Here is a 24069-nt window from a genome sequence, read left to right as displayed (position 1 = left end):
ACACTTACCTAATCCTGGAAATGGGCTGAGTCAAGATGTTGTACATGCCATATGTGACAGGCATTTGGTTTTCAACACAACTAATGGAGATAACACAACTAATGTCATAACTCTAGTGCAGTCGCTAGCAATATCTTCTCAAGCTTTACCAGATAGTTTTGTGAATGAAGAACAATATGGGGGGTTACCTATCCTTCCCCATCTGTCTGAAAAGGATATTTGTGATAAACAGCGAGCTGATCCCTGTCTCAGTGTAGTTATAGCTTGCATTGAAAGTGGAGAAAGGCTACCTCCAACGGTTAGAAAAGAGCTCCCTGAGGTTCCTTTCTTTCTAAGGGAGTGGAGTCGACTCGAAATACACAATCAAATACTTTATTGAAGGCGCCAAGACAACGGCTGTATAACATACCAGTTAGTCTTACCCGAAGAGTTTCGAGCTGTTGTTCTGCAAAGTCTTCATAATGACATGGGCCACCTAGGTATCGAGCGTACCACAGATTTGGTAAGAACCAGGTTCTATTGGCCAAAAATGGCAGAAGATGTAGAGAAAAGGGTCAAAACCTGTGATAGATGCATTCGTAGGAAAACTCAGCCAGAAAAAGCTGCACCTTTAGTGAACATACAATCTACCAGACCTCTAGAGCTTGTTTGTATGGACTGTTTGTCTTTAGAGCCTGATAGTAGTAATACGAAAGATATTTAGTGATCACAGATCACTTTACAAAATATGCAGTTGCCATTCCAACACCAAACCAGAAAGCACAGACTGTTGCAAAATGTCTTTGGGACAATTTTATGGTTCACTATGGAATTCCAGAACGCTTGCACAGCGACCAAGGACCTGACTTTGAGTCTCATACAATCAAAGAGCTTTGCAAGGTTGCTGGTATCCATAAGACTCGTACTACCCCATATCATCCTAGAGGGAATCCGGTAGAACGTTTTAACAGAACGTTACTAGGTATGCTAGGGACATTAGAGAATAAGAAAAAAACACAATGGCGAAACTTTGTAAGACCCCTAGTACATGCCTATAATTGTACGAAAAACGATGTAACAGGGTTCACACCTTATGAGCTAATGTTTGGTCGTCAACCGAGGTTGCCTGTAGACTTGGCATTCGGACTACCCTTAAAAGATGGTCAATACAAGTCCCATTCACAGTATGTTCAGAGTCTTAAATTCCATCTGGAGGAAAGTTATAAGATAGCTACAAAGCCAGGTTTGATAGAAAAGTAACCGTTTCCAAGTTAGAAATTGGTGACCGAGTCTTAGTTAGATCTGTCCGCCTGCGCGGTAAGCATAAACTTGCAGATAAATGGGAGCAGGAAGTTTATGTTGTTGTGAAGCAAGCTGGAGACATTCCAGTCTATACTCTAAGACCAGAGGACAGGGATGGTCCCTTGCGTACTCTTCATAGAGACCTTCTACTTCCATGTGGTTCTCTCCCATTGAGTGAAGAACCACTTGTTATGCCAAAGCCACACAAGCCAAAAACACGAAATTCCACTAAAGAGTCTGAGGATGTAAGTGTGCATTCAGATTCTGAAGACGACATTCCATGTGAGTCGTTCAGAGAACCACCTGGTGTGGAAGATGCTAGGTTTAGACTTGTCTACGAAATTCCTAAATCAAACCGTGGCGAACCAGAGAAAACAGCAGTGCAAGATGACACACTTGTTGATGAGGTAGTTGGTGAAAATCCAACAAGTAACTCGCTTGATGGTTCTTGCAGTAAAGAGCAAGAAGCTCCCATGGTCTCTTCAGTCACTTCTGGCAGTGGTAGCTCACTTTCTACTACTGACAATATACCTGAAGAGGAAGCTGAGATTAATGAGCCAGTAGATGTGTACTTACCCAGTACTATTCCTGAGGTTGCTGAAGCTGAAACTTCTGCCAACAAAACCCGTAATGTTTCTGATGCAGATGTTCCTATTGAAACTAATGATGTTGTACCCGGTGAAAGTGTTGAAACTGCTGAACAAGCTAGCACTATCCGACGTTCAACAAGAAACAGAGAGAAACCCGAAAGGTTGCAATACGCAAATCTTGGAAATCCACTCGTATCTATAGTTCAGTCTTTATTCCAAGGCTTGAGCATAGCTTTTACTGATGCATTGTCAGAAACAAAAGACTCTGAAGCAAACTTGAGTTTATCGTTTGAACCTATCACTAGTCAACCTTTGCCATGCACAGGGACGTGCATACATTCAAGAGGGGTAGATTTAACCCAGGTTAAAATATGATATTCATGGATTGTTTTACACTGTTTGTTTTGATGTTAGCCTGAAGTGGAGCGATGGTTCGATTTTGTTTTGAAAATAAAATAAATAAAAATACTTATTAAGTTGGCACAACTAATCAGAAACCCCCAATTCAATAACCAATCAGAGACAGGTGCCTAATAAAACTTGCGTGTGCTCGTTCTTCTTTCTTTTTCATACCAAGACGAGGATGAGAGCAGCCACGTTGACGAACAGAGATTAATTTAGAAAAAACATTCAAACAGTTAAAGAATAACCTTCACATTATCGGAACAGAGGTTAATTTAGAAAAAAATCACTCAAACAGTTAAAGAATAAGCTTCACATTGTCGGGTTCTACCGAATTGAAGATTGCGAGTTGTGGGGATTCTGCAGTCGAGATTTTGTACCGCATTGGTAAGAAATGCCGTTGCTAGTATTGTAAGTGATAACTTGGCTATGCTATGTATGTCACTCGAACAATGTTTGTTAAGATATGTATTATATTTGTGATGTTTCATTTGAATTTGGGAACTGTTTTGTTAATTGGTAGCGCAGGTGGCTAGGTCGCCATAGCTATGCTACATAGCTACTGTCGCACGAGGCAGAGCACGAGGTCATATATATTTGGTATCGATGTGGCCAGTTGGTACTAAGTGTATATACCATATTTAGAATAGATTCTTGTTTTGTTTATAATTATTCATTGTAAATAAGAGTTTGAACATAAGTTCTGACCTTGCCCACATAGGTCAGGTTTTTTTGGAGAGTTTGAGTTCGAGTTGATCCTGGATTGGATTCCACATTTGATGGCGAGCTACAACCCAACGGAGAAGAACTTCAAAGAATTGCATGCAGAAGATTGAGAGACTTTGTCCTATACACACCAGTCCACTCTGCAGTGTGGTAGGGTGTGCATACCGGTTCTAGGTATCAAAGATTTGTGTGTTAGCTACATTGTTATTTAGACCATTGATATTGATGTATTTTCTTTTCTTTTGTTACCCGGGTAACATTTAAAAGGGGAATTATTTATAAGGTATTATTTGAAAGGGGATTGTTTGAAAAAGTAACATTTCAAAGATATCGGAAAGAGTAATATTATTGAATAAATAAGTTGCGTTAATATATAAATAAAATTAGAACTTAATAGATAATGAATAGACGTTAGTACATAATATTAATAATAATAATATTAATAAATAGTAAATGGATAATAACAAATAGGTAATAGTTAATGCATAAAACTAAACGGTTAATAAGAAACTGATAATCAATAATTGGGACAAGAAGGGTATATTCTGATTTATTTTATTTCCATCTTTAATGTAATAAAAGGGATTGTTATTCCCAAAAAGGAAAGTAATTGTGTGTTGTGATTCCGGGTATTATTGTGTATGCTAGACTCCATAGCCGAATTTGGTCTTCTGTCAATCTAGTCCTAAATACACCACACACACTTGTAACTTATTATTAATAAGGGTTACAATAATATCCCACCCCCTCCCTTCAAAGCCACTCCCACAAAACACATGAACGCGCTGCCTGACTACAGAACTGCCGGGAGACAAGTGTAGTTAGTCCACGAAAGAGAGGGAGCTTCTGAGAGAGCAGCATTGTTTTTTTCACGAATTACCCCATGTCGCATTCACATGTAAGAACACACACAACAATGACACATGGCATGGCACTTGGGCAGCGCGTGTCGCTGTGTATTCAGCCCATAGGTGTAAAAAAGTGTTTCTCAACAACATTAGGTGTGTTCAACTTGCAGCGCAGGCGGCGCCGTCTCAAGTCGACAAAAAGTCTAACCAGCATGCACTGCTTCCAGCCAGCTGTCAGCGCCGCCGGCAGGCTAGGTCACTGTGACGTATGCCATCAAAGTACCATGAGATTGATTTGAGAACTGCCAGCTGTGTAGCTGAGCGTATTTTCTCAAGAGCAACTGCACGGGTTATAATAAGTGTATTCGACTTCATGCATCGCCGGCGGCGCATGAAGTCCAACACACCTAATGACGACACAGCTATTTCATGATTGTCAAGACTAGGGATGCACCGAATCCAGATTTTTGGGGTTCGGCCGAATACCAAATCCACTGGTTAAGATTCTGCCGAATCCGAAACCGAATCTTCCTCCCATCCTCAGTCCATTAACACAGTAAACACATTAATGAAGTAAACAACGTCCACAGCAGTGTATTTTTTTTATTTTATTTTTTTTACTGTAAAAAAAGAGAATAGGCAACATTATGCCAGGAAGACAAGTGGGAAAAACTATTTTGACAATTACCATATGCCTATGTTTACCCTATCTCAAGATACAATCAATATCCAAAATATTAGCCTTTTAGATTTCTTAAATTTCTTTTGGATGTTTCATACGCAAATGTTTTAACAGCAGAGATGTTGTGTATTGTTTAGGGTCCTTTCCACCACGAGACAAATCATCATTGCAAATTGAACATGTAGCTGGACTTGAATCGCCTTCTTTTGACTGAAAGTACTGCCAAACAACACTTTTCTGCTCACAAGTTCCATGTTCACCTTCTCTCAGCCTACTTCATTGAACGGTCCACCTACGTAAACACCTTTTCGTAATCAACGGCTTCATTATGTCAACCAGCGTAGCGCGCGTAGTGCAAGCATAGGGTTCGGTGGAAAAAATTCTAAGCTTCGGCTGAAACCGAACCCCGTCAAAAAGCCCAATATTCGATCGAAACCGAATCCTGTATTCGGTGCATCCCTAGTCCAGACTCACACACAACAACTTTGACGCGTTTTTTGTATTTATTCTGACACCTTCAGTTTCGCCAATGCTCAAATCCGGACCAAACAGTACAAATGAATTAAACATTTGCCTTTATTGACAGACTGCAATAGCCTACTATTGTTGAAGAAAGTGTTTTAGTCCACCTCTTCCGGAAAGACTACGTTTAGTTGAGTTCTGGTTGTATTATCAATCTGCAGATTGGAGAGAGTTTAACATAACCCAATACATAAAATGACAAATTTCAGTGCACTGGTTCGTGCAAGTTCTAATGCGAAAACAATTAAATTCGCGACCATGCAGTTTGTCAGCGATAAAGTAAGCAAACAGCGCTTGATCGGCCATGACTGACGTCAATGCAGCTAACCACGACAAGCAGGAATGTCTGACTTTGCCAAGCTGTTTTTTTAACTCCTCCCCGACTGCAAGCGGGTTAGCCGCTTAGGGCTAACCCGCACCTATTGCCTACCCTGCCTTTAACTTTGCGTCGTCAATCTTCCAAAATGTCTCAGCTGATTTGTGATGTAAGGTTTTGTTGTCTCTTCTGCTTGAGTGTATGCCAGCTCTTAAACACAGTTTACCATTTAGAAACAACTGAATAACATGTTGGCTGGACAATCAACCCAATCATCAATCAGGATTTGTTTCATAAAAAATGTTTACATTTTGAGAACTGATCAGATAGTTTTTATCGTGGTAAACACATGGTTGGCCGTTTGATACCAGTGTAATGGAGTGAGAACCGTGAAACGCCTTTCTTTGGCGTAGTTGGTAGTGGTCGCGCTTGGAAAGTAGGAGGCCGAGCGTTCAAATCCCGTGAGTGGCGAACTACCTTGTCAGACGGAGCGTGGCTACTTCTGTTACATACCCGTGACATTGGTGCCGTGACCCGGATTCACTAGGTTAGCGTCAGCTAACCGCCTGAGTGAGTTTCAGAGGGGTGAGTGTAACGGAGTGAGAACCGTGAAACTCGCTCCTCAGGTATGTAAGAGGCCATCCGCGTCAAAGAAGAGCTAGTTTTTCTTTGGCGTAGTTGGTAGCGGTCGCGCTTGGCAAGTCAGAGTCAGATCCCGTGAGTGGCGAACTACCTTGTCAGACGGAGCGTGGCTACGTCTGTTACATACCCGTGACACCAGCGTAGTGAAGTTAGACTATATATAGCCTACAAGTAACGTAGTTAAATATCAATAACATGTACATATATATTGTCTTTCTCTTAGTTAACTAGCCAGCATCTCCTCCATAAAGAAAACCCTGCTCACCTGGCCATATTGACATTTGAAATCTTTTACGGAATCCGCTTGTCTTTGATGAGTTTGTCACAGAAAGCGATGCACTTTATAGGAATATTAAATGTTCATAAATCACTCATCAGAGCAATACACAGCATTTTGACTTCACACACTGTTGCGTGAGATCAGTTGTTCAAGCGCTTTGTGGAACTCAGCTAAAGGTACGCTCCAACGCTATGTACAGTAACCTACAGTGCCATGGGCGGATCTAGAGGGGGGCAAGGGGGGGCCCTGCCCCCTAACTTTGGGGATCCAAAAACTGTACTTGTAAAAACAATCCGCCACTATGTCCACAAGCTTCTCAAAACATTGAACTGAACAATACATTTACCGAAAGTGAACAACTACATTTTTTATTTTCAACATATTCTTAGTCCCCTTGCCCCTCAAATAGCTACGTCCCTGCAACGTGCAGAGCGGCGTTCACACAGTCTGGCTCGCACACAGCGAGTCTGCTGCGGTGCAGTGGCACTGCATCCCGGCAAAGACTGGAGCAACTGAGCTGCGCCCGAGCCTCTGAAGGTGAAGTCAGTTTCCCCAGCTGAAGTTTAAACACACATGTTTAACTTAAAGTTACATTGGTAATGAATGTAATGTATGCTAAAAACGAGTCAGCATCAGCAAAAACAGCGAGTCTATTACGTTAACCAAAAGTCAAATCGCTTCATTTGTAAGTGCACTCTGCCCTTTGATTAGTTTTGATTTTAGTAAAGACAAGAACAGCTTAATATATAATATAAACTCTTGTTTGTATCCATAACGTTTACTGATGGACGCTGTTTTGCTGAGTTTACGTTACAACACACAATAATACAGTGCCAGTTGGGAGATCGATCATTTGTATGATTAGCTAAGCAGTCCTATAAAATCCACTTACTCTCACATATTGTTTGTGAAACATTTAGCTGCAAAGCACAACAACCGTCGCCTTGAGCTTTCCTAAAAAAGATGGGTGATCATAAGTCATATGTGGACTGTAATGATAAGTTTTTAAATATAGCTGCAAGCAGCGATGCGGGTTCCTCCGCAAAATGGCAAAATATTATAAACTTTATACTGTAGATGATCGAGACTTGGACAACAAGAGAGCAAAACTACTTCATGTTTGGCCAACAACAATAGGCTGAATGGGGATTTGAATTTATGAGCATAGGTTTCAAATCTGTCTCTCTAGCCTCTCTGCTAAACACCAACTGCTGAGATTTTATGAATATAAAGGGCAGAGTATTAGATTTTTGTAGGATATTGAAACTCTTCTTGAGTTGATCTCTTTCGAGAATCTCAGTCAATGCACAACTAACAATAGTCATGTGGACAACAGGGCTAGGCAGAGCTCATGTTCAGCTGCCTGCGAAAATAGCTTGTGATAGTTACACAATAGGCACAATCAGGGTGACCAGCAAGATTATATTAACTAACAAACAATAACATTACAAACATCTAACTGAACGAACACAACAACTGAAATCCCTCGCACGGCTGTTGTAACCAAACAATTTTCTACAAGTCTTTGCGTTTTTTGACATGCCGCGCTGCATGCTGGGTACCCAAGGGTGCTGATGCTGATTATCTAGCTGTGCTCCGACTGCGTGATATGAGTATTAGTTTTTGGTCAGCTTTGGGACAAAGGTTAAGAAACGGTGGACATTTTAAGGTGAAATTGCATTAAATTGCGCATGGTATTTCAGAATGATGTCTGCCTGTTTAACAAAACAAGTAATCAAAATTATGACAGGCCAAAACACTGTGCCTGGATTCAAACCTGTGACCTTGCAATTTGCAGGACACCTTTCCAACCTATTGAGCTACCCTCAAGGATGAGAATATGTGGTCAGTTACTGTATAAAAAAAGGAATCCGTTTCTCCTGTAGCACGGATTGTTCGATTCGGCCAAAGTTTCAACAGCTGTAATTCAATGATCTTTTGACATATCAAGGTGAAATTGCGCATGGTACTTCAGAACGATGTCATCCTGTTTAAGAATCAGAATCAGAATGATATTTATTCGCCATGAAAATTTGCACAGACAAGGAATTTGCTTTGGCAGGAAGGTGCATACAATAAACATATAGGGACCTAAAATTTAAATATGTGGACTATCTATACTAAGGGTACCAATACTAGCATTACTAAGTAGAATTATAATAAAATAAAATATACAATAACATAAAATAAAATATAAAATAATAATAACTAAACAGATATTCAATTTTAAGACAGGCTCAAACACTGTGGCTGGATTCGAACCTACAACCTTATACTTCGCAGGTCACCAGCCCACCCCATTGAGCTATTCTCAGTGTTGAATGTTGTCATGTTCAGTTACTGTATGAAAAAGTAAGCTGTTTCTCCTGTGGTAAGCGTTGTTAGATAGAGCCAAAGTTGAAACAGCTCTAATTCAATCATATTTTGACATACAAAGGTGAAATTGTTTATGGTACTTCAGAGTGATGTCATCTTGAACCCTATTAGGTTTGAAAAACCATCAGTCAAAATTATATTTGATTTATTGACACAAAGATATTGTGGCAATGTGGATATTTACATAAATACACCCCTTTCAGCAATTTTTTATTGCATTTCTTATTCCATGTCACCCTATATAAAGACATCCATTATACACATCTGTACACAATTTCAAGTCAATTGGATCTTTGGTTTAAGAGGAGATGCATTTTAAAGTTTTCACTGTACAGGAAAATCCATCATGGCAGACCTTATGGGTCCTTGAGACTTTTTTGTTCCCCATGAGAAATGAGGCATGTACACCAAGTTTCAGAAGAATTGAAGCAATGGGGTGGAAATGCCATCACTTTGAAAATCTGACTTTAGGGCGTGGCCTGTGGCGCCCCCTACAGTCGAAGGTGTCCCATATTTGGTGTGGAGGTACCCACTCGGATGTAGTATCAATGTGCCAAATTAGAAAATTTGTGACCAATAACATGTTGAGTTATTGTGGCGCAAGGAGAAGAAGATTAATAATAATAATAAATATAGCTGCAAGCAGCGATGTGGGTTCCTCCGCAAAATGGCAAAATATTATAAACATGTACACTATCGAAGATCGAGAGTTGGAAAACAAGAGAGCAAAACTACTTCATGTTTGGCCAACAACAGGCTGAATGGGGATTTGAACTCATGAGCATAAGGTTACAAAGCAGTCTCTCTATCCTCTCTGCTACACACCAACTGTTGAGATATAGAACTGTTTCTTTGAATAGAAAGGGCAGAGTATTAGCTTTGGTCAACATTGGGACAAAGGTTAAGAAACAGTTGACATTTCAAGGTGAAATTGCATGAAATTGTGCATGGTATTTCAGAATGATGTCATCCTGTTTATCTAAACAGATAATAAAAATTATGACAGGCCAAAAGATAATGGCTGGATTCCAACCTACTACCTTATACTTTACAGATCACCATCCCAGCCCATTGAGCTATTCTCAGTGTTGAATATTATCATGTTCAGTTACTGTATAAAAAAGTAAGCTGTTTCTCCTGTGGTAAGCGTTGTTAGATTCAGCCAACGTTGAAACTGCTCTAATTCAATCATTTTCACATAACAAGGTGAAATTGTTTGTGGTACTTCAGAATGATGTCATCCTGTTGAACTGAACAGATAATCAAAATTATGACAGGCCAAAAGACTATGGCTGGATTCCAACCTACGACTTTATACTTTACAGGTCACCATCCCAGCCCATTGAGATATTCTCAGTGCTGAATATTGTCATGTTCAGTTACTGTATAAAAAAATAAGCTGTTTCTCCTGTGGTAAGCATTGTAAGATTCGTCCAAAGTTGAAACTGCTTGTACATTTCCTATAAAAACGGGACAACGGAATGACTGGGTTGCTGCTGTAAAGAATAACTTACTCCTAGTTTTTTTAAAAAGGTTGTTAGGAGTGCCATAACTTGTCAAATTTCAAATCATGCCTAGCATCAGTGGGGATGTGTCCTTACTGAAATGAATTTGTGCAACAGGCAAGGGATCCACCTGAACAATTAATTTACTTCATTAGAGATAACCATTAGAGTTATCTCTACCATGCGTAGACTACAAGTAGCTAGCTACTGTGGTGAACCTGGCTTGTTTTGCAGTGGTTTACACAGTCTCGCTAAACAGATGATCGGAGTGTTGTGATGGGCTCAAATAAACACGCATTGCTATGTTTTACAACCGGAGGATTTATCGGGAGACTAGAAACCGTTTGGTCAGAATAAAAAATTAAAAACTATGCCTCTGACTGGTATTGAACCTTGATTACCAGCACACCATCTCAGCCAATTGAGCCATTCCCAGGCATGGAAAACACAAAGTTCAATAACTGGATAATTAAAAAAAGCTGTTTCTCCAATGGCGAGCATTGTCAGATTTGGTCCAAGTTCAAACAGCTGTAATTCAGTCATATTTTGACATATCAAGGTGAAACTTTGCATGGTACTTCAGAGGCATGTCACCTTAAAGCTTATTAGGTTTGAACCATCCTTCAAAAATACATTTGATTTAGTGACACAAACATATTGAGGCAATGTGTACATTTACATAAATACACCCATTTCAGCCATTTTGTACTTGATTCAATTGCCTTAAGTAACGTTTTTAAATACGTCAATGATACATATCTGTACCAAATTTCAAGTCAATTTCACCTTTGGTTCAAGAGAAGAGGAATTTTGAAGGTTTTCCCAAATTATCACAGTACAGGAAAGTCCATCATGGCGGACCTTATGGGTCCTTGAGGCTTTTTTGTTCCTCATGAAAAATGAGGCATGCACACCAAGTTTCAGAAGAATTGGAGCAATGGGGTGGAAATGCCATCACTTTGAAAATCAGACTTTTGGGCGTGGCCTGTGGCGCCCCCTATGGTCCGATGTGGCCCATATTTGGTGTGGGGGTACCCACTTGGATGTAGTATCATATTTATGACCAGGGACTTTTTGAGATATTGGGGCGCAAGGAGAAGAAAAATAATAATAAGAATACCAACAATAACAATAGGTTCCCTCCTACCGGAGGAACCTAAATATAGCTGCAAGCAGCAATGGTGGATTCCTCCTAACATTGCGAACCATTGAAAAATGTATATTCTTCACAAATTGTCACTGTATAGAAACATCCATGCTGTAGACTTACCAATGGGATAACAAATCTGAAATGCAATGCCATCAAGATCCACAAGGGCTTTTATTTCAAGCCAAGGAGTGAAGGGAGGGGGCTTGGTGAGCCTACCCATTCCAGAAAGCCTTGTATCTTTGTGTATCAGGGCGTGGCCTGTAGCGTCACTTATGGGTGATATTGGGCCATTTGTGGTGTGGTAGTTACTCTTGGCCTATACTATCAATGTTTCAGGATTTTGAGAACTTTTTACCATTGCATACAAAATCGGAAATGCAATACCATCAAGATCCACATGGGCCTTTGCTAAAGACCAAGCAATGAGTGGGGGCTTGGTCAGCCCACAATTGCCTGAAATGTTGTGTATGCGTCTCGCCAAGCTTGCGCGTGTGTCAAGGGAAAGGCTGAGTGTGTGAGAATGTGGAGCGCGCGCGCTGAGGAGCAGGGGAGACATTTCATTGGAAATTTCCTTAACAATTAGCCAAGCATGCATTTGGCTGTACCGGACAAACGGTTTTGAAATTCAAAAATCTGTTGAAGAATTCAGTGAGGGTTGCTCTGACGATGATACCTGCCAATTCTGGGGAAGATTGGACAAAAATCAGAAAACCAAAAAAACAGTATCATGACATGCTTGATGACTGTGGCTGGGTTCGAACCTATGACCTTGCACTTCAGAGGAACCCGTCTTATCCCAGTGAGCTATTCTCACTGCAGGGAAATGCTGTGTTCAGTTACTGTATAAAAAAAAGTAAGCAGTTTCTCCTGTGGGAAGCGTTGTCAGATTTGACCCAAGTATAAAAAGCTGTAATTCAGTCCTATTTTGACATGTCAAGGTGATTGTGGTCTGAAAATGATTTGATTACATGTCCATGAAAATAGGAGCAACGGCGAACGAGGAGTTTGTTTTTATGAAAATTCCAAATGGCCAACGCCCAAAATGGCAGACACGGGACAGTGTGATATATTTCGACTTAGTATGCCACTTAGAATCAGAAGAGACCAATCTTGTGATTTATGACAAATCTGTTCAGAAGTTATGATGCAAGAAATCCGATGCACTGGCTAGATGTAGCATCGCTATATCGACTAAGCACAATATATCTGACTCTGAGTATAAATCCCCTGAGAATGAAACATTATCGTGACCATTATGATTATACTGCTCGACAGCTACTGTCGCATACCTGGCATCACTAAACAGATAAACCAGTATCATGACATACTTGAGACTTTGGCTGGATTCGAACCTACGACCTTGCACTTCAAAGGAGCCAGTCTTATCCCAGTGAGCCATTTTCAGCGCTGTGAATTGCTGTGTACAGTTACTGTATACAAAAAGTAAGCTGTTTCTCCTGTGGCACGCGTGGTCAGATTTGGCCCAAATTGTTGCCCCAACAGCTGTAATTCAGTCCTATTTTGACATGTCAAGGTGATTGTGGTCTGAAGATAATCTGTGCCAAATCTGGTGAATATTGGATACATTGTGTAGGAGTAGGGAAAAAAGTTTCATTCATTCATTCAAAATGGCGGCCTCATCAATTCGTCTGGTATCATGCGTTAACATGCGTCAGACACGGGATCTCTTAAGATATCACGAGACATAGGAATCACTTAAATACGACAAACAAATCAACAGTTATTGGTCAAAACACAGTTTAGCCTATTGTAGCGCCCCGTAGAGCTCAAATGACCCTACCTTTTTCGGACCTCTTAATAACAGGGTCATGAATCCATACACCAAGTTTGGAGTCAATGCATCAAAGATTCACTAAGATATGACCTCACTTCCCTTTTTCCGGATCAGTTGCTGAATTTGATTGGCTGTAACAAAAAAACGGTTGCGAAAATCAAAGCTCCAGGGGATAACTTTTGTGAGGCTTGGTCTGAAGATCATCTGTGGCAATTTTGAAGAAGATTCGTCAAGAATTGTAGGAGGAGTAGCGAAAAAACGCTTTTCGTTAACATTCAAAATGGCGGAGAATCTATATGACTGGGTATGACGTCATAGAGTGCGTTGAACTTGTCTTGATCCAGGGAATCCAATGATACCTCATTTTGGAAAATGCGGCATATGGTTCAAAGGTAACGTGTGTAAACACACCTTCAACTTTGACCCATTGGTGGCGCTAGAGGGTTGAAAGGGGAGACTTGAAACTTGGTGAAAGTGATGAGGGGACAGGTCCCAAAGAGTGTGCCAAATTTCACAACTTCTGAGCATGTGGTTCTAGGGGCTGCCATAGACTCCCATGGCAGATGTATAATAATAATAACTAGAGAGGGTACCATTTCTGGGAAAATTGTAGGGTGTGCTTGCTTGCGTCGGTTGCACAGGGGTCCGTTTTTGAATGACATTTTTACAACTGATTTCTGTATATTTTATATGAAAATGGATAGTTATTATTTATAAAGATTAAATAGATAAAAAAAAAACAGACAAAAATGCTGCTCATTTACAACTGAAAATACGAGTGAAGTGTAGAATGAAATAGATGTCTTCTCATTTCCCCTGCAAGAGGCAGCCTCATCGTTGAATCAAAACGAATACATTTGGCAGACCGGTGTAAAAATTGACCTAATCTCTATGACTTAAACGTCATTTTAAGTTTTTCCCTTCTCGTGATATTTTCAGGCATGTAGCCTACTCATTGCATTCATTCATTAATAAAGAACCCCCTTTGAAGATTATTCTACGACGTTACCCGGCAGTAGAAGATGGTATCGCGATTCAAACAGTACCATCTGCTAACTGAAAATATGCCCCCCAAAACGTAAATAAGCTTGACATTTATTTAGTGGAAAATCGCTCATTCATAAAAAGCTCACTGGTAGCGACCATTGTCAGTAACAACGCAAAATGCGATATAGCCCTGTGTGGAGAAGCTGCCCCGGTAAATTGTACTACTACGGTACAGTACTAGTAGACTACTGCTGTGTTCGTCTTGGTAGCGATTGCGTTGGTTGAATTGGATTTAACGTTCCGTTGTATGGTTTAGGCTGAAATTAATTATTTTCATGAACAGATTGACAAAGTTTAGGCTGTGGCAATGAAGTTCAGGTTAGTAGTTAGATAGACTTGATTTAAGTAAGGGGAGTGCCGAACATGTTCTGTCGCCATTTGACTTCCTAAACAGCTGTGTAGATGTTTTTGTAGTGTCTCGCGTAGGCTACAGCGTTGCAGTGATACACTGGATTGAAACCACAGGTAATGATAATTTCACCCACGAATCGTTTACTTGTAATCTAATGTCATAATAAATCCTACAACGAAAATGTATATGTGAGGAATGTTTATTTTAACGATTGAAAACAGATACATCATAGACCACTGTAGTATGTGTTGCCCGGGCAACACAGGCTAATGTCATGATGCTAATACTTCAGTGAAATAGTAGACTACTGTTTCCGAAAGTAGATGTACTTCCTTAATAATATCAGCTTATATTGTACATTACACATCACATATCACAAAGTAAAATGAGTAAATAGTTATCACCCTGGCCTCTTTGCTTGTGGCGTTTCTGCAGCTGCCTTGCAGTAAAGCTATAGTTAGCCTAGCTATCCCCCAAGTTAACAGATGCGAAACGAATGTTCTGCCAAAGATAGTCACGCGTTTTCGTGACGTTAGTGACGTAGTGACGTTAGTAACGTCAGTGACTGTGGCTAGCAAATTAGCCACCGTTAGCTTCACTTTTCGCCACAAAAACGCAATTTCTACTTAAACCATGCAACGGAACGTAAATAAAAATACAACCAACGCAATCGCTAACAAGACGAACCTTTTGACACCGCCGTTGTGTATGTAGTCCAAATATTGACTGATCCTTAGGGGGGCGAAAATAAACAATAATAAATAATATATATGTGAGAGAACAAAGGTTGTGCCCTTGCCGAAGGCAAAGCACACCCAATAAGTACTTGAGTATTGTCTGCTGTTTTATACTTGTAGTCCACTGCATCTTGGACACAAATATTGTACTTTGAATTTTCATTTTGAATTTTCATTTTGCTTTTTAAACTTTTTTAAAGATGCAGTTTTGTTTAGTTTGAACACTGGTCACAGGCCCGGAGTGGCCATCGGGAGAATCGGGAGAAATTCCCGGTAGGCTGCTCTGCCTGCTCATAAATTGGACCAGCAGATCGCCTGCTTTTTCTTTGTTTTTTCACACACCGAATAAAACGATATGTGCTAAGTTTGTTAAGTTACTATGTGACTGATAAGTAAACTAATAGGCTACACTAGGTTTTAATTTAAATAAACGCATGATCAGACCGTGCATTAAAAAGTGCAGTTTTCAGTTGTCGCGCATGCTCTCTTTCTCAAACACAATTGCGTGTACCAAGATTGTTGCCATGGAGACAACCCTAAACCGTCATTTATTGTTGTGGAGGAAGTTAGCAAGATTAAGCTGATGCGAAAATAATAAAATGGATGGGAAAAAGATGCCAGGAGGAACTGAAAAAGCCAGGTAAAAAAAGAAAGATCTGTCACTTCATAAATCTAGGTTCCTGCAAGGGTGGGAAAAATATTTTTCTCAAAAGCCCCGACTCATTTTACTCACAGGTAAAAAAAAAATTGGGGTTGTAATTTATGGAAATATAACAATGAGTCCAACGTAATGTTCGTATTACATAAAGCTAAAAAAACTATTTTGCACTGAAATTAATGCTTATTCCTGTCGTGAATCAAAAACGCTTGTAGTGTGTAAGGGCATGATTAAACAATAACTACCGTAGTTTAAAAGTATTTTTGTGTTTGTCTTAGCCATTCACATATAGGGATTCCCACGTACCATTTACCCATGCCACCTCTTGCCACTCCTTTGCCACCCCATGTAAAATGTTCTAGAGATCCACCACTGTACAGTGCCACCTCAATATGGCTGAAGGGGATCAATCGCAAAACTGGCTGTAATTGTTTTGGGGGGGGGATCTCAAAGCCCTTATCCAAATGCGGCACCGCGCACCCATGGGTTCTGAAATGTACACCTGCAAAATTAAAACTTTGCACAGTACCCGTTTCTCAAGATAATCATTGGACACTTGTTGCCCTACAATCCCACTATAAAACCACACAGAAAGAAAGACAGACAGACAAACACACAAAGATATTCCTTGCATTATTATTTTAGTAGATCTTCGACACAAGTGTTTAAACTGTCTCTGTTTTGGAAAGCCTGGTTATACCCATCCCTATCTGATGACAATCAAGACAGTCACATCAATCACACACCTAATTCCCATCTGATACAAATCACAAAATAGACCTGGGACCAATCAATAATGGACCATAAATACAATATTTCTCTACTCATTTGTGTTTTTACTCATGCCCCACCCCCTCCCCATCTCCTCCTCTATTCTCCAGCTTTCCTTTCTACATCCAGACAATTCAAGGGTAATCTACTGAGATAACACCCCAGAGTTCCTCTGCCACATCCAGAGTCTGCCTGGAACATTATATTGTTATGCCTTCAAGTGAAACTACCAAACTTATTCAGTTGTTGGTGTGGTCTTTGAACGTTAGGATCCTCTCAAAGGATTTATGGAATTACTGTTACTTATACCAACCCTGTCCATTTAAGATCAGTGTGAAGGATTGGAATGAAACTGTAGTATGGCGACCCTATGATATTTCTACCTGTTTGAGCAACCCAGGGCTTGCCTGGGTGGCAGCTGGGTCCTTCTCAAACAGTCCTCTCTTCCTGGAGACCTCATCTAGCAGGAACAGGGTCCTCTGTGCCACATCAGGAGAACGCACCATATCTGACTTCTACAGAGAGAGGGGTAGGGAGGAGGGACATGAACAGAGAAAGTAGTTTAACTCTCTTACAAGCACACATCCAATGAGCAACACAGCTTTTATATTGTCAACAAAAGGTGTAATGCTGTGTGGTTGTGGGTTATGTTGTACTGTTTGGTTTGATTCTGTGATGTTGTGTTGTTTTACTCTGAACTGTGAAAAGTTAGGCGCCACCATGTTACATCTTGTTATGCAACGTCATGTAACAATGTGTTTAGTGTTGTGTTCTGTTGTGTAACATTGTGTTTAGTACTTGACATCCAACCTGGGCAGCATGAGCCAGTCTCTCCATCTTTTCCTGGATGGTGCGGGATGACACCCTCTGCCTGGAGCTGGAAGGAACATGACAGAATTCACCACCAACTACTTCTAACTACTTCCTGTAACCCTCTTTAGGGGCAGAATAATAGTTGTAGAGCCACATCTTTTTAAAGCTGAGCATGACTGAAAGTAAACATGGAACATGACAGGCTAGTGATACATGGTGCACATTAAAAGGACAGGAAATCAGATCTAACATTTTTAATCCACACTCACTTTCTCTGGAAAGGTGATGTATTGTCTTCTTCCTGCTCCTGGTCCTAAGTAGGAGAAATTATACACCTTCAGTATCTTCTTCATAACTCCAGATACTGTGATTCAAGTTTAATTGGCATTTCATAATGCTGTTACTCAAAATAATTTTTCTATATAGGATAATTATTAATACACTATGCTAGTGATGTGAAGACATTACTTGAAGGGTAAAAACATTATATATATAGCTGTTTCTCCAAAGATTGCCAGAAAGATATATTAGCTCATTCTCAACTAATTTAAATGCACAAAACAGATTTCTTTAAAACTTGGATAAGTATAATATGGAGAATGAATTTATCCCGCAGCTTGTAATTTAATGTATTGTAATGTGTGGTTGCCAGTCTCACCGCGTTAGCTTCAAAGGCCTTGGAGGTGGTCCGCACACTCGCACTGATGGAGGGTAGCATAGATATTATAATTTCACCATGAGAAGAAATACCAACAACTACAGCATATTACAGTAGTAGCAGTTTGTGTTAGTGTGTGTGTGTGTGCATGCACCTCCTCTGTAAAGGCATTCTTTCTTCTTCTTGCTTTCTCAGCATCTGTGGAAGAGCAGAAGAGTTTAAGCATGAGGAGTAAAAAATGTATACGCACACATACATACTACACACTACATATCAACTTGAAAATGTTAAACTGATATGGACATTCCAGTCAATGTTCCAATGTCAGAAGTTGAACAGAGATTACAGTAAAAGCAGGTAACATTACAACAGGCAGTATGGCACTTAATATCTAAGGTTATTGCTGGGTTCGGGTGACACAAGAAAATAACCTAGACGCTCCTTGAATGAGAGCTCTTATGTATATAGACTTGAGTTGACAGTCAAATTAGGATAGGGAACAATCAGCGTCCATCTTCTACTGTCAGAATCGTGTGTGTTTGTGTGTGTACTGGGTTTGGGTGTGCAGGGGTATGTGTGAGTGGGGTACATGTTATGTAGAGATAGTGGATGAGTGGGCTTGTGCACTGATTATAACTACATTTGTGAAGATGTGTGTTTATGTCTGTGTGCGTGCATGTGTGAGTAATCACCCTATAAGAGGCTGTCCTGGAGCTCTGTCTGACGAAGGCAGGACGGCTGTTAGAACTGTCCTGTGGTATGAATCAGACGTGTTACTGAGAGATCTCATAACTTGTCAAATATACTAAGTCATAATGTAATATATGTTACTCGCCAACAAGAGAAAATAGAGTGAAATGCAATGTGTGATTGCAACACTCAGGAATGTCATGATTTAATGAATTAGATATCACCAAACGTGTGTGTGTCTGAGCAGCTTTTTTACTGGAAGTTGTCCATTTTGGGTTGGGCTCTGGGCCCCTCTAGGGGAGGGGCTCTGGGCAGGCAAGGGTTGCAGTGCTGAAAATAGGGTTGGGGACTGAGGGCTCGTGGGAGTTGTAGGGTTGATCCTCTCAGTATGACTACAGCTGTTGTCAAAGGAGATGGACATAGAACTACAGAGATGGAGTGTGTGAGAGAGAGAGAGAGAGAGAGAGAGAGAGAGAGAGAGAGAGAGAGAGAGAGAGAGAGAGAGAGAGAGAGAGAGAGAGAGAGAGAGAGAGAGAGAGAGAGAGAGAGAGAGAGAGAGAGAGAGAGAGAGAGAGAGAGAGAGAGAGAGAGAGAGAGGGGAGGGAGGGAGGGAGATAAAGGGAATACAGTCAGAAGCCGTTGTAAAAACACGTGTAAAAACTGTTTTTATGTGTCTGGTCCATCTTACCTGACAAACTTATGAGAACCTATTGGTGGTGGTTTGGTGCTTGAGTCTTTGTTTCTCAATGAGGAACCATTTTCATTCTGTAAAAGCAGTGCAGAACATATTACAATTACATATAACAAACATAACCCCAATCAAGACAAGGACTCACCTGACTTACACAACAGAGTATGGCTATGTTGCCAGAAATTATATGGTGCTATAAAAGATAACACTAAGATGATAGCCTTTTACTTAAGTGCAAAGTATAAAAAACCACAACATTAAGATAAAAAGAAAAGTGTTTGTGTATGTCAGTCGGTCTGTGCCAGCTTCTGTGAATATGCACCAGCCTTTACTGTTTGTATGTGTTCATTCTTTTGTATTTTGTGTGCGTGTGTGCCTTCATGTCTGTGTGAATAAAGGTCAGAATTTGATGTGTGCAACTTCTTTTCTGGTCAAGGGGAAAGGTTCCCGTCTCTCCTGGTGGTATAAAACCAGTAGATAATTAACAGCCAACAAACCCTCTGTGGTATAACAGCAGACAGTAGGCTGTACTTCTGTAGTGTAATAAGAATGTAACTGTTTATGAATACATGTCAAATGATTGTCAAGTAAATTAACTACTAAGGCAGCTTTTCCCAATACTGGTCCTTGGGACCCCAGTTTGAAATGAATGGGTTGTTATCAAGCTTTGCAGAAACCTGATGACGACCCATTCATTTAAATCAGGCATATTGGAAAAGGTAAATATCTAAAACATGCAGGGCAGAGAGGCCCAAGGACCAGTATTGGAAACCACTGAATAAAGGGACAGCAAAGACACTAGCAGAATAAAGAAAGCTTCCTAGATTGAACTTGATCTCTTGCACACACACAAACGCACACTATCTCCCTTCGCACACCTGTGGATCGGTGCTGGTGGTTACCGTAGAGGCGCAGGCAGGACCGGAGCCCTTCACGGAAGTAGGTGCTGCCTGTGGAGGACTCTTCTCTTTCCTTATTGTCTCCTCCTCTGCCTCGTCCTCTTCTGCATCCAGGTCCCCCAAGATTTCCACCCTGACCTGTTGGCTCCCACTTCCTTTCTCCTCCCCCTCCTTTTGTTGTCTCAGCGTCTCCACATGCCTCTTCCTCCTCTTCTCATCTCGGACACGCAGCATCTTCAGAAAGTCCAGCTGTATCTGCTCTGCACTACAACATTCACACACAGACACAAGCCCATTCAAATAATGCAATAAATCATAAGAGAGCTTTCATTCTGTTACTATACCTTCTTTATATACTTTTTATTATTTGTGTTTTACAGAATCTCCTTGTAAAATATATATCTTTTAATTTAAGATAACATTTTCAAAAACACAGATAGAAATGTACACTTGTTACTTATACATTATATAGTATCTTGACACAAGGGCGTAGGTTTGCATAGGGACCATAGGGACCATAGGGACTAGAAACGACCAAAGTTTGGGAGACACAATCATCCCCACCAATATTTTGTTAATTTTCGAAAAGAATATCTATTTGCAAAACTCATTCATATTATAATCTATACCAGTGGTTCTCAAACCTGTCCTCAAGTACCACCTGTCCTGCACGTTTTAGATGTTTCCCTGCTCCAACACACCTGATGCAAATGAATGGGTCGTTAACAGGCTTCTGCATACCTAGACATCGACCCATTCATTTGAATCAGGTGTGTTGGAGCAGGAAAACATCTCAAACGTGGAGGACAGGTTTGAGAACCACTCATTATACTATGTTCGTCGCCGAGAAAAGTGAAAAATACATTTACAAGTTAACCAATGCGCCCTCGAGCCTGCGAGACAAAATGATGTCATTTAAGTTAATTGGCTGAAGTGGCAGAGTCAGAAACACTTCGTGAATCGTGACTTGCAGAAAGAGAGCTGGCAGTACGCCAGGAAATCATAAAGCCTCATATTAGTATTTCGTTTGGTCTCAGCATTGATATTTTTTACCCTTTTGTGCTTTATAGATAGGAAAATGTCACCCAAAAAGAAGAGAGATATCAGACATTTTTTCACCACCCAGAGAGTAAGTAGATATCAAGAAGGTCGTTGTTAGTTAGCTAACTAGTAGGAAAACTACACACACAGTGCAAACCTGCTAGCCTTACATCGCCACCAATTGTACAATGGAAACATGTTTTGAAAGTTGTTAGTGTAGTAGAGCATGTAACTTTTGCTTGTATTAAATCTATCCCTAGCGTCTGCAATCTTTCGACCAGTGTGTTCTTGTTGAAGCCAGAATGATAAAGTTAACCTACCCACATAATGGGACTGTGCCAGTTTAGCCTAGTACCAGCAGGCTAGCAACTCAAAAGTGATATTAACTGATAATAAGTAGGCCTATATGATCCCTTGGATAGTAATATGCCTATCCCTGTAAGCTCGACCAATGTCAGCCATCAACTAAGCATGGTTAGTGTCTGTATTAAATTGATGAATTACTGTGAAGGAAAAAAAGCACCCTGAAGATACAGATGTTGAGCAGGTTGGTGATGAATCAGCATCAGGGGTTCAGGTGAGAAGTTGAATTGTCCATTTTGGTAAAGATTGCATTAAATCGCAGTTTTTTAAGGGATGTTTAGACAATGTTACCCATGAATGTTATCATTCACACTTATACTTGTAGATAGTAAAAGGTGCTACAGAATTGAACTGAAACACTCCCCAAGGATAAACTGAACCCTGGGTAAGATATGTGAATGACTTAAAGAGTATGCCTAGCCACAAGGAATATTCAACATGCTGCAGTCTCTTACTTAACAGTTTTTCTCTAAGGCTTTACTCCATTCTTGAATGAGAATAATCGTTTTCAAAACAAGTTCAAATCTCAAAGTAGTTACTTGTCCCCACCAGATTTGAATTTCCTATTCATTCAAAGCAATCCCTCATGTTATGGCACAATAATAACATGCACATGGCTTGTTGATGAATTGATTCTCAGTGAATCTCTTCAAAATTACTAAACAATATTTAATCATGTGAGACATCACAAGCAAAATTATCTATTCAATTATCAAAATCTGATTAGATATATTTTTCATAAATGTTTATTACGTGGAATGACATGGTCTTACGTACTGTGCGGAGGTACAATTTATAATAAATATATTTGTAAAAAATAAGCCTAAGCGATTGAGAACAATTGTAAATACATGTTATGAGAACAATGGCATTGACAGCTAAACTGAAAGTGATGTCTGATTTGTAACACAAAAGGGTTTCTCCTCTGACCTGCTTCGAGCCGCAGCACTGTCATTGCTGGAGATCTGCTCAGGAGCGCCTTCATTGGTGAGGCTGCCTTTGGGGGAGTGTCCGGGAGAAAGCTCATCAGGGTCAGCAGTGCTGATGGAGCTCCTAACCCTCCGCCTCTTCTCCCTTTCTACCTCCTCCTCGTCCTCCATCGTCCACTGGCGGGTCAGGCTAGGGCGCACGAACATACAAATATTCTCAATATTTATACTCAGACACACACTCACATTCTCTACATCTTCATCTAATCACTGCCTTAACTACATTACACACAGTACTAGAATAGTAAGAGTGAGATATAGACTTTCAGTGGTGCTGAGTATAACCTCTTAGTTCACTATTTGTCTTTGGCAAACTGGAAATATTGATGTTCTGGTTGCAATCAATGAACTGTTACATATAACCTGTATAACTAGCTCACCTGGGGAATTACAATCAGAAACGCAAAGACTGCTGTCCATATAATCACTTCACGCTAGGGAGAAGCCCAGCCCTGATAGCTGTCAAGACAGCAAGTTCTCTTCACAAATGCCATGAAAAGAGACTGGACCATGGCCAAGACATAATTGTGCAGGTAGATTGAACATAGTCCGCTCACATGAAATCAACCATTGTCAACCGTAGTTCAAGTCTAGTTCAAGCTAGTGTCAATCAAATGTTACCCACGTCAATCAAATGTTGTCGTGTAGCCCACCGAGTCTTTAGAAAGTCTACCGCGTATAAGACAATAACACTCTACTTCTGACTTCAGAAAATAATGTACGAATAACGGATAAAGAAACAGGTTTCCATTCGTAAACGCTGATGTGTCTTATTGGCAAGTGCACAGCTGTTCAAAGTTTCAACGGTCTATTTAAAATGTTTTATGCTTACCTGGTAAGAGCTGACCAGCTTTTCCTGCTCAATGACATTTCAGAAAAAAACTCCGAACGGGAAAAGTATTATAAGTAAAGCTGAGCGATGCACTTGACTCAAGAGCGGAAAAAGACAACTGCCACAGCAGTAATCATACTTAAATGTGAGGTCCACCTATAGCCAGCGCAGCCAAGAAATATCACATGATTACAGGGGAGGTAGGACCTTGGGGGGGCGGGGGGGGTGGGGGCGGAACTATGTGGTCAATCTATAGTTTAATAGTTATGATAGAAGTTAAATTCTAATCGCTATAATATATATATATATATATAGCAGCTTTAAAATAAATTATCTTTCTGAAGTTAAATTCCAGTTAGGGCCTAATGTTGATGCTTAAAATTGGATCCAACCCATCACTGGAGACGAATAAA

General features: G+C 40.3%; 3 protein-coding genes and 1 long non-coding RNA gene across 4 annotated transcripts in view; 1 reads left to right on the top strand and 3 right to left on the bottom strand.

The window, feature by feature from the left end:
- Positions 1-20641, bottom strand: part of tnnt2a (troponin T type 2a (cardiac)) — a 51575-nt gene extending 30934 nt beyond the window's left edge. Inside the window, exon 1 of the mRNA XM_062458254.1 lies at positions 20627-20641. The gene's annotated coding sequence lies outside the window, so the exon portion shown is untranslated. The remainder of the gene's footprint in view (positions 1-20626) is intronic.
- LOC134019520 (uncharacterized) overlaps positions 1-21180 on the bottom strand; it is a 38741-nt gene extending 17561 nt beyond the window's left edge. The window contains exons 1-10 of the mRNA XM_062460479.1: positions 21173-21180; positions 20411-20696; positions 19530-19606; positions 19098-19266; positions 18844-18903; positions 18306-18349; positions 18152-18194; positions 17763-17806; positions 17491-17557; positions 17064-17195 (exon numbers count right to left, since the gene is read on the bottom strand). Coding sequence (XP_062316463.1) covers positions 17064-17195; positions 17491-17557; positions 17763-17806; positions 18152-18194; positions 18306-18349; positions 18844-18903; positions 19098-19266; positions 19530-19606; positions 20411-20696; positions 21173-21180 — 930 coding nt within the window. The remainder of the gene's footprint in view (positions 1-17063; positions 17196-17490; positions 17558-17762; positions 17807-18151; positions 18195-18305; positions 18350-18843; positions 18904-19097; positions 19267-19529; positions 19607-20410; positions 20697-21172) is intronic.
- On the top strand, positions 1704-3524 carry LOC134018200 (uncharacterized). The gene is made up of 3 exons (XR_009929891.1): positions 1704-2508; positions 2553-2688; positions 3000-3524. It is a non-coding gene; the product is annotated as an uncharacterized LOC134018200 (long non-coding RNA).
- Positions 21181-22591: 1411 nt separating the features above from the next.
- On the bottom strand, positions 22592-23820 carry LOC134018351 (ladinin-1-like). Its single transcript, XM_062458255.1, has 2 exons — positions 23657-23820; positions 22592-22954 (listed from the first exon to the last, which is right to left on the bottom strand). Exons 1-2 carry the CDS (start codon positions 23692-23694, stop codon positions 22714-22716), a joined length of 279 nt encoding a protein of 92 aa, XP_062314239.1. The 5' UTR covers positions 23695-23820; the 3' UTR covers positions 22592-22713.
- Positions 23821-24069: the final 249 nt, after the last annotated feature.

This window comes from Osmerus eperlanus, chromosome 4 (genome assembly GCF_963692335.1).
Source record: "Osmerus eperlanus chromosome 4, fOsmEpe2.1, whole genome shotgun sequence".
NCBI classification, from domain to species: domain Eukaryota; kingdom Metazoa; phylum Chordata; class Actinopteri; order Osmeriformes; family Osmeridae; genus Osmerus; species Osmerus eperlanus.
Note: the sequence above shows the minus strand (reverse complement) of the source record. Positions and strands in the feature narration are given on the sequence as shown.